The sequence below is a fragment of the Bos indicus genome, chromosome 13 (genome assembly GCF_029378745.1).
Source record: "Bos indicus isolate NIAB-ARS_2022 breed Sahiwal x Tharparkar chromosome 13, NIAB-ARS_B.indTharparkar_mat_pri_1.0, whole genome shotgun sequence".
Taxonomy (NCBI): domain Eukaryota; kingdom Metazoa; phylum Chordata; class Mammalia; order Artiodactyla; family Bovidae; genus Bos; species Bos indicus.
Window position 1 is genome coordinate 20,815,642 of NC_091772.1, and position 13,786 is coordinate 20,829,427.

The window sequence follows — 13,786 nt, forward strand, 5'->3', positions numbered from 1 at the left end:
CAATTAACATTGCAGTCACTTGGAGGTGCAACCCAGGCTTAGCAATTTTAAAGCTCCCTATGTGATTTTTAATATGCAACCAAGTTTGAATGCCATTCAGTTAAGACCTTACAGGGTCATTGTAAGGTCACTGGCTTTAAATGAGTGAGATGGGGAACCATTGTGGCACTTAGCAGAGAGGGCTTCCAGGAACTGACTCAATAGAATCACTATGCGTACTATTTTGAGAACAGACAGGAGGGTTCTAATGCCCATCCATCGGAGAAGACCAGTTCAGTTCAGTTTAGTCGCTCAGTCGTTTCTGATTCTTGGCGACCTCATGGACTGCAGCATGCCAGGCTTCCCTGTCCATCACCAACTCCCTGAGTTTACTCAAGCTCATGTCCATTGAGTCGGTGATGCCATCCAACCATCTCATCCTCTGTCATCCCCTTCTCCTCCCACCTTCAGTCTTTCCCAGCATCAGGGTCTTTTCCAGTGAGTCAGTTTTTTGTATCAGGTGGCCAAAATACTGGAGTTTCAGCTTCAGCAGCAGTCCTTCCGATGAATATTCAGGACTGATTTCCTTTAGGATAGATTGGTTCGATCTTCTTGCAGTCCAAAGGACTCTTATGAGTCTCCTCCAACACCACAGTTAAGAAGCATCAATTCTTTGGTGCTCAGCTTTCTTTATAGTCCAACTCTCATATTCATACATGACTAAAGGAAAAACCATCAGAGAATACCATACAATCCCTGTAACAAAACTGTGTTGATTGATACTTGCAGAACAAGGAAAATGGTTTACCGTGGGGACCTGTGGGGCATTTTAGCAGGAGTGTTAGGAGGAACTTGCTAATGGATTTAGACTTGTGCTGTATAATTTGTGGGAGGGTTCAAGGAAGTAGGAATTCCCTCTGGAGAGATCAACAACCAAAAGTACAAATCTAGTAAAAGGCAAGGGTAAAATTCCACCCTGGCTTATCTTATAAAGCTTGTACTGTATCTGTGGCAGAACATGTATAGAGCAGATTTCTGAAACACCATTTTGGAAATCAAAACTGAACATTTTTGCTCAAAAGATAATGAGTTCCATTATAAAGAAAATATTCTGTGTTTAGTTTTCAGTTTAAAAGGAAAAGCACAGTTCAACTTTTCTCATCTTGTTTCTTCAGTTAATCATATACATACATGTAGTAAGATTCTATCCATACTTCTGTTTTCAGAACCATTGATATTCTTTAAGAGAACCATTTTAGTAAGAGAATAAAGCTTTGAGATGACACTTTTAAACAATTTAATTTTATTACCATCTTTAGACTGTTGTGTCTATGGGTGTTTTTAATGGATATGTTTCCTTTTTCATTTTAGTTTACTACTGAAATTTTTAGTCATTTGTGAATAACATTCTTATTCTTAACACTCTTTGAAACTTGAATAAGGTTAGCTGAATCTTAGGCTAACCATGTCTTAGACTAGCTCCATCTTAAGTAATAATTCAAGATCACAAGGCCTTACCAGATATATAAACAAAGAGAACTCCCTACCTTTTGTTGACTAAGAGTAAAGATTCTGCTTCATCACATTTCCATGGAAAAATGTCTAATAACCTCTCATTTTGTGCTGCTTCCATAGAGCAAGAATAAGCCATGCACAGACATGTAATAAACTCATTATGTTCATCTCCCTAACCTGAACTTAAGAGGAACAATTTTTGAGATGATAATCACATTAAATGAATACTCTAGTGATATAAAGACAGAAAATATGATTTGTAAAAAGGCTTACTATTTTTTACCCCAAGAGTAGGCAGAAATGAATGATGACTTTTTTTAAAAAGGGTTATCAGATGATACCACCCTTATGGCAGAAAATGAAGAGGAACTAAAAAGCCTCTTGATGAAAGTGAAAGTGGAGAGTGAAAAAGTTGGCTTAAAGCTCAACATTCAGAAAACGAAGATCATGGCATCCGGTCCCACCACTTCATGGGAAATAGATGGGGAAACAGTGGAAATAGTGTCAGACTTTATTTTTCTGGGCTCCAAAATCACTGCATGGTGACTGCAGCCATGAAATTAAAAGATGCTTACTCCTTGGAAGGAAAGTTATGACCAACCTAGATAGCATATTCAAAAGCAGAGACATTACTTTGCCAACAAAGGTCCATCTAGCCAAGGCTATGGTTTTTCCAGTGGTCATGTATGGATGTGAGAGTTGGACTGTGAAGAAGGCTGAGCGCTGAAGAATTGAAGCTTTTGAACTGTGGTGTTGGAGAAGACTCTTGAGAGTCCCTTGCACTGCAAGGAGATCCAACCAGTCCATTCTGAAGGAGATCAGCCCTGGGATTTCTTTGGAAGGATGGATGCTAAAGCTGAAACTCCAGTACTTTGGCCACCTCATGCAAAGAGTTGACTCACTGGAAAAGACTCTGATGCTGGGAGGGATTGGGGGCAGGAGGAGAAGGGGACGACAGAGGATGAGATGGCTGGATGGCATCACTGACTCGATGGACGTGGGTCTCAGTGAACTCTGGGAGTTGGCGATGGACAGGGAGGCCTGGCGTGCTGCGATTCATGGGGTTCCAAAGAGTCAGACATGACTGAGCATCTCATCTGATCTGAACTCTTTTTTTTCTATCCTGTTAGATTTTTATGTGTCTCTTCTTTGTATAGGTATTGTATTTCTTTCCTCAGACTAACCTAATGATTTCAGATATTTTGTATTTCTTGCTGCTGCTGCTGCTAAGTCGCTTCAGTCGTGCCCGACTCTGTGCGACCCCATGGACTGCAGCCTACCAGGCTTCTTCTTCCCTGGGATTCTCCAGGCAAGAACACTGGATTGGGTTGCCATTTCCTTCTCCAATGCGTGAAAGTGAAGTTGCTCAGTCGCGTCGGACTCTTAGTGACGTCATGGACTGCAGCCTACCAGGCTCCTACGTCCAAGGGATTTTCCAGGCAAGAGTACTGGAGTAGAGCCCAATTATCTGTGGAGCTAATAAGCTCAGGTTATTTCGTTAACATTTATAGGGTTTTTTCATTTACCCAAGGTATCCTGTTCTTCTGTCACTTCTGAGTCACTTATATTATTATCTCATCCATTTTAAGATGCAAGGCACGTCCAGTTTTATTAATAGTCTCCTATCAGTATCACATCTTAATGATGTCTTTTTATTACATGATTTTCTAGGCTTACCTTGCAAGTTATTTTATTCCTACATTCTATTTCCTTGTTAAAATTATATTTTTGATTATTTGGTGGAATAGTCTTGACCTTTCAGAATTCCCTGTGGGACTTACAGAATTTCTAAGGATTTCTCATCCTTATGGATAAATGAATTAGTAACTCCAGAAGCTCAAGCTTTAGGACAAACCTCAAATCAAAAAACATATTAACAATAATTTATTGATTTTAAAAGAATACCAAAGGTTCAAATTTAGCATTTTCTGGTATTTCCATATTTCCTCATTCTTTTCCTTTCCCAAACAAAAATGAAAGACTATTTATAACTAAGTTTGACCATATTTCCATTTCTGACTTGGTATCCTATGAATGTATTTAATAGTAGTTCCTGTTTTAGATATATAGACGCCATTGCAACACCTGTTAATATTTTAGAAGCTATATAGATACAAAAATTTATTAAGTTTAAATATTGACATAAGATACACAAAGTAGACTGGAAAGTTTTTAAATGAATATTTTATGTTATTTATCACATCAATTTGTACCTTATATATACATCTAAGTATACACATAAATTTTCTTTGTTTTTTTCAAAAACAATTTGACATTAGGAAAAATAACTTTTCCCCATTCCACAAATAAAATTCTACTAGAGCATTATGTGCCCATAATTACTGTATAAATATTTTAATACAGTTGTCTCCCTTCATCAGTGGTTTCCCTTTCTGTGGTTTCAGTTACTTATGGTCAGCTATGATTTGCAGGTATTAAATGGATAATTCTAGAAATAAACAATTCATAGTTTTTGAATTGCATGCTGTTCTGAGCAGCATGATGAAATCTCCCACCATCTTGCTCTGTCCTGCCTTGGACGTGAACCATCCCTTTGTTCTCTGTATCCTGCCCTTAGTATCGTCTTGGTTATCAAGTTGAGGATCATGGTATTACAGTGCTTTTGTTCAACTAACTCTTAATTTCACTTAATAATGGCCCCAAAACACAAGAGTAGTAATTCTGTTCATTTGGATTATGCTGAATGGAAGCTGTAGAGTGTTTCCTTTAAGTGAAAAGTTGAAAATTCTTGACTTAATAAAGAAAAACACCTGAATATTGACATTGCTAAGAAGGAAATACATGAAATTGTGAAGTAGAAAAAAAGCTAGTTCTAGTTTACTGTTGCATCTCAGACTACAAAAGTTAATAGCCACAGTGCATGATAAATATGGCAAAGGAATTAAATTTGTACAGTAAGATATTTTGAGACAGAGGCCATATTCACATATTTTTATTACAGTATATTATTGTAATTTTTCTATATAGTTATTGCTCTTGCTATGCCTAATTGATAAATTAAACTTTATCATCAGTATGTGCAGGAAGAAAGCATACAATATATAGAGTTCAGTACTATCTTTCAGTTTCAGGTATGCTCCAAGGGTCTTGGAACATATCCCGCATGGCTAAGGGGGGACTACTGTATGTGCTATTATTACATACAATTTGTTCTAAAGTGGTGTTTTAAAAAGTGGAAATAAAAAATTCTAGAACTTCTATTTCTAGTTATGGTAGATTAATTTGGGACACCCTCTGAGAACAACTAGAAATCTAATCAAAAAGATGTTGATAAACCTACTTGAATGCATTGAAGATGTAAAAAGGAAGGGACAAATAAAGTGACCAGTGAGAAGAAAGACCTTGATAACTGAACCTGGTGTTTAGTACCACTTCATATGCCAACATGGAACCGGTAGTTGAAAATTAGAGTATAGAACTTTGGAAGTCTTGTTAGGCAAGGGAACAAGTTGGAGTCCAGGCTTAGTATACTAAATATGGGTTGGTAAACTCTGCAGTTTTGTTTGCAGTGCCTAAAATCTGTATCTAAGGGATCTGTGTGAACTGCAAGGTATGGTTCCTCAGACTCTCAAACCCCGTTCCAAATACCCTCAATCTCTGAAGTTAGTTTTGTGTAATCCTCAAATATTATTTACTCTTCATGCCCACAGAAACAAACATAAATCTCACTGAAGAAAGGTAATATCTTAGGTCCCAAATTATTTTACCTTTTATTATATACAGTGACAAGCACTTAGACTCCAATGAGATGAGGCCACAGGAAAGAAAAAGCTCAATTAAAACTGAAACCAAACAAAAATCCCTCCAGATAAAGCAGTTATCAGACATTGAATTGAAAAGAATTATCTTTTATATGCTCAAAGTTTAAAAAAATAAAACAAGCTGAGAATTTGAGCAGATAATTAGAAGATATAAAAAAGAACTAAATGGAATTTCTAAATTACAATAGAATAATCAAAATTCACAACTCATCAATGGTTTATCAGCATACTATACACAGCTAATGAGATAAGGGAATTAGACTTTAGATCAAGAGAAAAGTGAAGTAAAGTATAATAAAATGATTGAAACTACAGAAAAAGAAAAAAAAAAAGAATAAGCATGGGAGAGCAGTGAGAATTTCTAGTGTTATATATTTGGAGTCCCAGAAAAAGAAAAAAAACAAGACTGACAGTGTTTATAGAGAGTTTAGCTAAGAGCTTTCAAGTTGAAAAGGATACAAAACCATATTTCAAGAAGCCCCGTGGGCGTGAAAACAACAAAAATGAAAACCCTGTGGGGACATCATAGTGAAACTGCTAAAAATCTATAACAAAGTGAAACATTTTTAAAACAGCTAGAAAAAGGTATAAATCACTGTCAAAGACTGACTATGAGACTTTTGTAATGGGAACAGTGGAAAGCAGAAGAAAATGGAAAGTTATCTCCAGAGTGTTGGGAGAAATCAGCCGTCAGTCTCTACTCAGTACATGAGTTTTCTATTGTTAGATAACTAACTACTGCAAACTTAGTTTCTTAAGGCAACTTTTATTTATTATCTCTTAGTTCTGTAGGTTGGAAGTCCATATCCATTGCCTCCCCCACATTGCCTCCCCCATTATCCACATCCCCCCTCCAGACTAGGACATTTGTTTACCATTGACAAGGTGTATATTTAGTTTGAGAAGGTTTCATCTGATTATTACGTCTCTGATCAGTCAAATTGAGTTTTTAAATGTGTGTAGAAATCTAAATATATAGAAACAAAGTATACTAACAAGGCATATTTGAATTTTAACAGCAAAATTGTCTCCTAAGGCTCTTCAAAGATAGTTATTTGAGAACTATAGAATTGCTGCAGTAGTTTCTTAAATTTTACTACTGTTTGAATATTCATTTATTTCCATGGCAATATATCCTATGATAGTAGATGACAAAGTTCCATTTTCAGGGATCTATGTGGAATAGATATTATACAGTAGCAACAACTTATTTTCTTTCTATATGTGCATAACAAAACTCTTGGATCCTATTTTTGGGATTGTCTGAACTAGGAATCAAAAGTATTTACTTTCTTTGGGATTGGAATACCATCTACATACTGGAATCTCTGCATATTTATGGGCTATTTGTATTGGTAGAGATGGCTTTTGAAAATACAAAGAGTTAAATATTCTTAGCATTTGTACCTAGTTTGTCATATTTATCACTATTGTTTGTCACTTTTGAATAGCACTTAATTTTGCTTTCTAAATTTATTTGAAAATCTTTATTCTAAGTGTAGCAATTGTGTCTCCATTTGGATGATTTCTATTTGTCTCTATTGAAATATAATTATTGCTTGTTTATTAAAGTTGATGCAACATTTTCAAAATATTTATTTTGAAATGTATTCATACCTTCTCATTGACTTTTGATAACATTTGAAAGTATTCTATTGGCCATATTTTGGGCCAGAAGACCTGATAGAAAACCTATTTTTTGAAATATAGAATCTTAAAAAAATAAAAAATGTTTATTATGTTACTAGTCACCTAACATCCCTTCCCATGTGGAAGGAGCATTTTCAAAATTAAACATAACTTATCATTAGATATAATTGCCTTTACCATGTAAAATTTTATAATTTCATTGAGTGATTTACTTTATACTTTTATCTCTTAAATATACTGCTTACTTTCTAAATTGTTTTTTTAAAGGAATATCTGTGCAGTTTATTACTGTGTCCTTGGATAAAAATATCCAGCAGCCAAGGATCCCAATGTAATAATCATCAATGGGGCAAACCTTATTTTTCACTGGAGTCTGTAGTAACACCTAAATATCCTCACTAAGAAAATTCAGATCGTGCCTTTTTGGTTTATCCCTTTTCCAATCTAATGACAATTAAAAGTTACTGTCAGCAGTTGCAAAAATAGTATTAGAGTAGAAGCCAGAATATTTGATTTCAATCAGTCTCTACGACTTTCTATCTATGTGACCTTGGTTAAGTTAAAAGCTGTCCTAAACCTTCCTTTCTTCCTCTGTAAAACAACAATAATAATACCTTCTCCACATAGCTATTGTGAAAGTTAGATTTATATAAAGCCTACTGTATAGGGTCTGTTCCACTACGTATTATTTTTAATTCCACAATACTATTATTAAAACTTCCCCTTCTTTCCCTTTTACTTTTTTCTTCTCTTCCTCCTCCAGAATGCCTTTATGGAAGTTAACTGTTTCTCTTCCTCTTTACTTGAAAAGTAGGTCATATTATTTTGCCTTGTGCCTATTAGGTGATACATTTGATGCTTTGGGAAATAGTAACTCTACAAATATCAGAAGTGAACATTAATGTTAAAAATCATGGATTTTTCAAATATTAAATTTTTTAGAAGTAGCTTTTCATGATTTGGTTTAAAATAGTCTGTAGGAACAATGAAACCTTCCAGATAATGTAATAGCAGAGAAACTAGCGTAAGTATCAGAATAAATTAGACCTCTGCAATTCTATAAGCAATGTGGCTGAATGATGCTGTTTCTTTCTTTTTTTTTTTTTAAGGTTTCTTTCTTCTTCTTTTTTTTTTTTCTGAGGATAGTTTTTTAAAGTCTTTATTGAATTTGTTACAATATTTCTTCTATTTTATGTTTTGGTTTTTTTCACTGTGAGGCATGTGGAATCTTAACTCCCTGACCAGGGATCGAACCTGCACCCCCCTGCATTGTAAGGTGACATCTTAACCACTGGACTGCCAGGGAAGTCCCAATGCTGTTTCTTAGAAAAATATTTGGAAAATATTCTTAAATTGTTGATTCTACCTATCAATTTTCAGTTTTTTTGGAGGGGATTTTTTTTTTTTTGAGGGGATCAGATATCATCCTTTTCTTCCTCAAATAAAACTTTACTTAGGCAAATGTGGCAAGGTGATTCCCATTGAGCTCTGTCTACCCTTTTAAACACGTGATCACCTTCAAGAGTCTACCGAAAAGCTGCATTTTTCTTTTTCAGTTACCGAATGTGACTTTGAAACAGATAGCTGTGGTTGGTTTGAAGCAGCCCGTGGTGATGATTTTGAGTGGACCTGGAGCTCTAGAAGTAACCTCTCTGCTGAATTTGAGGATCAGGCTCCACCTTGGGATCACACTCACAACACATCTCAAGGTAAGATGCCTGTAGAGGTTCTTCGAACCTACCCACTTTCCCCAGCTAACAATGGTTTGACCTAATGATTTGTCAGTTTAATGATGGTGTGAAAGAGATCACATTCAATAGAAACTATACATCACATTTAGAATTTTGACCATTTCTGGGATAATGATACACCTGTAATGCTCTCTTCTGATGCTGGGAAGAGGCAGAGATGCGGCTCCCAGGCAGTCACATGATCACCATGATGCACAATCAATATAGTTACAGCTGTTCTGTTTTTTACTTCCAGTAGAGCATTCAATAAATTACATGAAATATTCAACACTGTAGTATGAAATAGGCTTTGTGTTAGATGATTTTGTGTAACTGTGGGCTAATGTAAGTGGTCTAAGCATGGTTAAGGGAGGCAAGGCCAACTGTGATGTTCAGTAGGTTAAATGCCTTTTGAACTTCAATATTTTCTTTTTTTATAAAAACTTTTTATTTACATAGGGTTGATTTACAATGTTGTGTTAGTTACAGGTGTACAGCAAAATGAATCAGTTATACATATATCTGATGTATGTATTTTAAAATACACATATTTAAAAAAAACTTCATTTTACATTGGAGTATGGCCAATTAATATTGCTGCAATAGTTTCAGGTGGACAGCAAAAGGACTCAGCCATACATCTACATGTATCCATTCTTCCCCCAAACACCCCTCCCATCCAGGCTGCCACGTGACACTGAGCAGAGTTCCCTGTGCTGTATACAGTAGGTCCCTGTTGGTTATCCACTTTAAACATAGCAGAGTGGATATGTCTATATCCACTCTTTTTTAGTTTCTTTCCCCATATAGGCCATTACAGCGTATTGAGTAGAGTTCCCTGTGCTATGACTTTGATATTTTTAACTTATGATGGGCTTATGAGACATAACTTCATCTTAAGTCAAGGGAGATCTGTACTTCAGTTTACCTTTGCTCAAGTCTGAGAAGAAAAAGAGAAGCAGTAAAATTCTATGATACTACATCATAGGACAATGTGGAGTAGGAAATGGCAACCCACTCCCATAGTCTTGTCTGGGAAATCCCATGGACAGAGGAGCCTGGTGGGCTACGGTCCAGGGGGTCACCAAAGAATTGGACACAACCAAGCAACTAAACAATAATAGAACAGTTGAATATTATCTATTGTACTTACGTTGTCAAAAAAGAAATGCTCCTTTACAGGTTTTGGGGATGGAGTATAGATATATTTTTGGCTGAATTAATGGAAACTTCCAGTTGTTTTTGGCATCATTTTGGCCCAGCTCTAGATAATAGTTGAGTGCTCATAAAAGAAAATTTGCTAACAATCACTTTTATTGCTTTTTAATTGTTGTATAGTCCTCAGTGTAAGGGTTACAGAAAGATGTCTCATTTTAGAATTTAGCAGGTTAAGTTATGATTTCTTCTTATTTTCCAATAGGGCACTTTATGTTCATTCTGAAGAAAAGCAACAGCTTATCACAAATTGCTAGACTCCAGAGCCCAACTTTCAGCCAGACAGGACCTGGATGCACTCTTTCCTTCTGGTAAATATTGAAAACAATGGTCAATTACTCTAGCAGCTTGGCAGTTGCAAGGATAGCCCTGCATGTACTCAATATTGTAATTTTTCCTATAATTTGGCTTTATTTTAAAAATAGCTATTGCATCAGATCCATACATTTAGCATTTTACTTAGGAGCACATTATCAGTATTTATAATGTTCTTTCTTAAAATAAAAAGGACTCTTCCTCCAACAGTGAATTATAATTAACACTGCTTCCTGAGTTCTGGAGTGAACTCCTTGAGAAAGGGTCCCAGGGTCCTGAGAGTCAGAGTATGCACCTAAGCAGATAAGCTCTTTCATATGGGTGGCCACAATATTAAATAAAGGCATCTATTGTGATAACTCATTTTTGATTGACTGTTGACTGAGTAAAAGTCACACAATTAGTCTTTTCCAGAAATCATTTCCATTTCTTGTGTTTGTTCTCTTTCAGGTTTTATAACTATGGCCTATCAGTGGGGGCAGCTGAGTTACAGCTACACATGGGAAATTCCAGCGAGTCCACGGTACTCTGGAGAGTATTGTATAACCAGGGTGACCAGTGGTCACGGGCAGTTGTTCAGCTTGGACGTCTTACTCAGCCTTTCCATTTGTTGCTACATAAAGTCAGTCTTGGCATTTATGTTGGTGTCTCAGCTATTGATGATATCAGATTTGAAAATTGTCTTCTTCCACCCCCCTCAAAGAGCTGCAAAGAGCCAGATCATTTCTGGTGTCTGCACACTAGGATTTGTGTTAAAAAACTTCAGTTATGCGATCTGGTGGATGATTGTGGTGATTATACTGATGAGGTCAATTGTGGTAAGTATCTTTCTTTCTGGTCCCTCTTACTAATTTTTAAAATATTCATTTACTTTATTGCTTTACAATATTGTGCTGCTGGTGGTGGTTTATTTGCTAAGTCTTGTCTGACTGTTTGTGGGCCTGTGGGTTGTAGCCAGCCAAGTTCCTCTGTCCATGGGATTTCCCAGACAAGAATACTGGAGTGGGTTGCCATTTCCTTCTCCAGGGGATCCTCCCAACCCAGGGATCGAACCTGTGTATCCTTCATTTCAAGCAGATTATTTACGGACTGAGCCACCAGGGGGGAAGCCCCATGATGTTGTGTTGGTTTCTGCCATACATTGACATGAATCAGCCACGGGTATACATTTTGATGGTATACATTGTTTTCCTAGTCCATCAAAACAAAGGCCCTAAGCATTGTTCCAAAGTTGAATGAATGTTTTGTATGATTAGTCAGCCATCAGTATTTATTATGTAGATTTATGAACTACATACTAGAGATACAGTGATGAGCACAATTATACAGAGTCGCTGACCCCATGGGGCTTACAGTCTCATTGAGGAGATAGATATTATTCACACATTTAAAAAATAAATGCAAAATGACAGGAGCTTAGACAGGACTTCACAAATGCTGTGGCTTTATATAATTATGGGTTTGGACTTTCTAGAGATGGTGACTTAACTGAGATCTGAAAAATAGTAAGTAAATGAAGATGTGCAAAACCCTGAGGCGTGACCGCACAGCAGCTGCAAGATACCCAGTATGGCTGGAGCAAGGCATTAAGGGAGAACTAGGATGCAACATAAAGATGGAGATGAAGGGGGAGGCCAGATTATCAGATCTTTGTAGACCATTTTAAGGAAGTTTTTCCCCATTTGAAGGTTTTTAAGAAGGAAGGTAATATAATACAATTGATTTAAAAATTTAAGATTTAAAAATGTCACTGTGGATACAGTGTAATGAGTGGATTAGAGGAAACTGGATCATATTTATTAGGAGCCTGTAGCAGGAGTTCCCAGGAGAGGGGTTGGCAGCCTCTCTCCAGTGTCAGTGGTGGAGATGCAGGGACTAAAGTTTGGGGGAGGGACGTTAGATGATGTCTTAGATATAGGGAGCAGAGAGTGAGATGTTAAAGTCCCGAATTTCTGATTTAAATTACCAAAAAGTTGATGGTATCTGATGATTGTGTACCTCTTGCAGTTTAATTAATAAACCTGGTTCCTGGTAGTGCTGGCTGCATTTGTTTCTGAAAATGAATCACAAGCTAAGAGAGGTTTTTCTTTTTTAATTACCAAAATCTATCAAGGAAAGTTTGCATTTTTCTTTGTCCAGAAATAGCAATGATCCTTAAAATTCAATCTGTGTGCCTATTAAATTGGAAGTCTTATCATAAACCAAAGGAAAGCCATCAAATACTTGGAACATCATAGGAAACATTACACTGAGAAATTTCCATATAAATATTGTGGAGAATTTTGCACATATGTGGTGTTTAATACAGTCAGGCACATTAAAGTCAGAATTGTCATGCAGCTTGTTTACAACTAATAACTTTAGTGCATATAAATGAAATTGATGATTTTGACCAATGGCTGTTACAAGAAGCATTGCTTGTCCTAAAAGTAATTTATTTTTTGCAAATTTCGAAAGCCCTTTCATCTTTTTCACTCACTTCAAACCCCACTCCTTGAAAGATGTTGATCTATTACTAAAGATAAAGCAACTTATCCTTCAAACTTCACAGTATTAACTGATTAGAATAAAATTTTGGAAGTATGGCTATAATATCAAAATATTTCTTCTGACTAAATATTAATGAGAGGAAACCATAGTGACTGTCACTTTCTCTTTCTCTCATAGCCTTCTATTTAGACGTAGTAATTTTTAAAACTATTTTTAATTGGATGATAATTTCTTGACAATGTTGTGCTGGTTTCTGCTGTACAACACTGTGAATCAGCCATAAGAACATAAATAGACATAGTAACTTTTTTACATGGAGACTTTATTTTTATTTTTTTATTATTTAGCTTTTTTATTTTTTGGCTGTGCGATGTGGCATGCAGGATCTTAGTTCCCTGATCAGGGATCAAACCCGTGCCCCCTACAGTGGAAGTGTGGAGTTTTAATCACTGGATCACTAGGGAAGTCCCTAGATTTAGTACTTTATTAACATAGAATGCCTTAGTCATCCAGAAATCAATGCTATATTTCCTGAAGTATGCGTGGAACGTGGTCTTTCATTGAAGGGTGGGGCTATATGTCTTCCTTTTTGAAATAAAGATTGAGCATGCAGTCAATCTGAAGACAGGCAATGTGAAAAAATCTGTTGGCTTTAGTGCCAGTTTTATGTCAAAAACACAGTTGCTTGACATCCCCCTTCTGCTGCACAGCCCCAAACTGACACTTGCGGGGGACCTGCGGGCCCAGTTCACGTCACAGCTGCGCTTGATTAGTCACCAGTGAGGAAATATCAAAGGAAAGCTCATCTCCCATTTGACATTTACTCTCTTGGTTCCCTTCATTAGGTCTAAGCTCCTGTTCTCTGGGTTTCGAGACAGATGATTTGTTCTTGCCTGGCTGCGTTTACTCACATATGCTTTTATTTATTGTTTCAGAATATTTGTTCACCTTTGGCTCCAAGTGCCGTTAGTAAGATGAATAGAGGACAGCTGACATTTGTCTTTCAAAAACATTAACTTATGTAAATGAAGTTAAAGTGTGGAATCTTCATTGATTCTAAATCCTGTCCCTTCTACCCAAATAATGTTAAACGTATAGTCTATCCCATTT

At 36.3% G+C, this 13,786-nt stretch overlaps 1 protein-coding gene across 1 annotated transcript in view; it reads left to right on the forward strand.

Moving 5' to 3' along the window:
* Positions 1-13,786, forward strand: part of MALRD1 (MAM and LDL receptor class A domain containing 1) — a 553,710-nt gene that overhangs the window by 108,747 nt on the left and 431,177 nt on the right. The window contains exons 15-17 of the mRNA XM_019971898.2: positions 8,483-8,635; positions 10,077-10,182; positions 10,637-11,004. Coding sequence (XP_019827457.2) covers positions 8,483-8,635; positions 10,077-10,182; positions 10,637-11,004 — 627 coding nt within the window. The remainder of the gene's footprint in view (positions 1-8,482; positions 8,636-10,076; positions 10,183-10,636; positions 11,005-13,786) is intronic.